Source organism: Exophiala oligosperma (assembly GCF_000835515.1).
Source record: "Exophiala oligosperma strain CBS 72588 unplaced genomic scaffold supercont1.133, whole genome shotgun sequence".
Classification (NCBI taxonomy): Eukaryota; Fungi; Ascomycota; class Eurotiomycetes; order Chaetothyriales; family Herpotrichiellaceae; genus Exophiala; species Exophiala oligosperma.
In genome coordinates this window covers 1-1,860 of record NW_015622950.1, presented here as the reverse complement: position 1 = coordinate 1,860, position 1,860 = coordinate 1, and the positions used below count along the sequence as shown (strand labels likewise).

The 1,860-nt window shown below is 43.5% G+C and overlaps 1 protein-coding gene across 1 annotated transcript; it reads right to left on the bottom strand.

Annotated features, from left to right (window-relative positions):
* On the bottom strand, window positions 1-1,111 carry PV06_11929 (uncharacterized protein; the record flags this gene model as incomplete). The annotated part of the gene is made up of 1 exon (XM_016413675.1): window positions 1-1,111. A coding segment is annotated over exon 1 (495 nt), but the record flags the coding sequence as incomplete, so codon positions are not given.
* Window positions 1,112-1,860: the final 749 nt, after the last annotated feature.

Below are 1,860 nucleotides of genomic sequence, written 5' to 3'. Positions count from 1 at the left end.
CGCTTGAGACGTATCTCGCAGAGCATTAACCGGCTCTGAAACATCGGTGCAAACAAGAGCCAACTGTCTTGCATGTGTATATACATCGAATTGTACCTCAGTGGCGGCACTATCCGTCTAGGTAGACGGGGTGTTCTAGAGTCTTGCGCGTCTTTGTTCACCGGGGCTAGCCACACCGATAATGGTACATTAAAATCACGAATCTTATAGTACCATACAGGATCCTTAATTCCTTTCATGAGGAGATCTGTATCCTTGCCCACTAGCATAACAGTGTGGCCGCTTGCAATTTTCTCAGCGATCCAGTCTTCGCATCCTGGTACGAGTCTTCGTGGATGCAAATATCTGTGCCACTGTCTCTCTGTCATTGATATCTTGCCCCATATAAGATGTTCAACAATCGATACGTGTATCGGATCAATTAGCTCGTATAGTCCGAATCTAAAGTCTGGTGCATTTGCGATAGCTTTCTCAAATAATGTCGTATAGAATACCATAGCGAACCGTTCATGCTCGTGTGATATGGCAACTACTGTTGCGCTTTATCACTACGAGTACCATGTAAATATGGACCAATATATGAAAATATGGACTGATGGAAGCTGTATCAATAACGGAAAGGATACTGCATCTAGCGGAATAGGTGTGTACTATGGACTTGAACACAAGTTAAACTTTAGTTCGAGACTTCCAGTTGGGAAAAACACTAACAACCGTGCAGAACTGTGTGCTGTGCTGTACGTGCTGTGCACTACTCTCGGAACAGATGACATTTCTATATACACTGACTCAAAATATACGATTGACTGTATCACAACGTACAGGAAGAAATGGGAAGATATCGGTTGGATAACAACGACCGGAAAGGGTGTTGAATGGGTAGAAATTATTAAATATATTCATAAGCTAGTTGACTCGAGAACCGAGAAAGGTGGCAAGACTAAGTTTATATATGTTAAGGGTCATTCTACTGACATTGGCAATAAGAATGCGGATATGCTTGCCAGGAAAGCCGCGGAGCGCGGCAGTATTAACCCCAGAATACGATTTCTATATGCTAGATGCAAAGTTCCGTTTCTTTAAAACATTTTAAAAATGTGCGGATTCAACAGGGGTCAAACATGTTGTGTGCTCATATGATACAAACGCTGAATGGGGTGGTACACCAACAAACTCAGTGATCTCACCTTCTATGGTAGCACTGGTTTCAAGCATCTCTTGATACTTAGCGACAACTGAGTTCATGGACCGAAGGTAAAAATTGGCGCCTAGGTTTGCTGATACAAAAACAAAACGGTCTGGTTGTCGATAGTATTTCATAGTGCCATAGATATCACAGATAAACAGAATTTTCTCACTGTATGGTAGCATCTCTGACATGCTTATACGCCATTTGTTGTTACATCCGCGCATTTCAGCATGCAGCCTGTACTGCACATTATCCTCGGTGCTATACACGACAGTTTCTGATGTGGAGCTCATTCTGTAATTAGTGTGTGTTGCAACGCAGTTGCCAGTTCTATTATGTTTCTGTCGTGCATCTGCTCTAGATCCGGATGCCGGATATGAAGTTTCATCTCTCTAGCTGCACGCTCTTTTATGAACGCTATATGCGGTGCCAGTACCAAACGCCAATTTACTGTCACTACACCAATCATATTGACAAAAACCTGACTCAATATAGGGTTGATGGTAGGACTCCACCACGGGTAGCACTGGATATCGTAGCGACGGTCCAGGGCAGAGTGGTCGTCCAAGAAAGATCTGGCGTCATTGCGAACATAGGTGAGGATACGACGTGCATGAGTGCTAGTTTCGTACCACCTTACGGCAGGCAGGTTCTTCGTGTAAAATGACTCT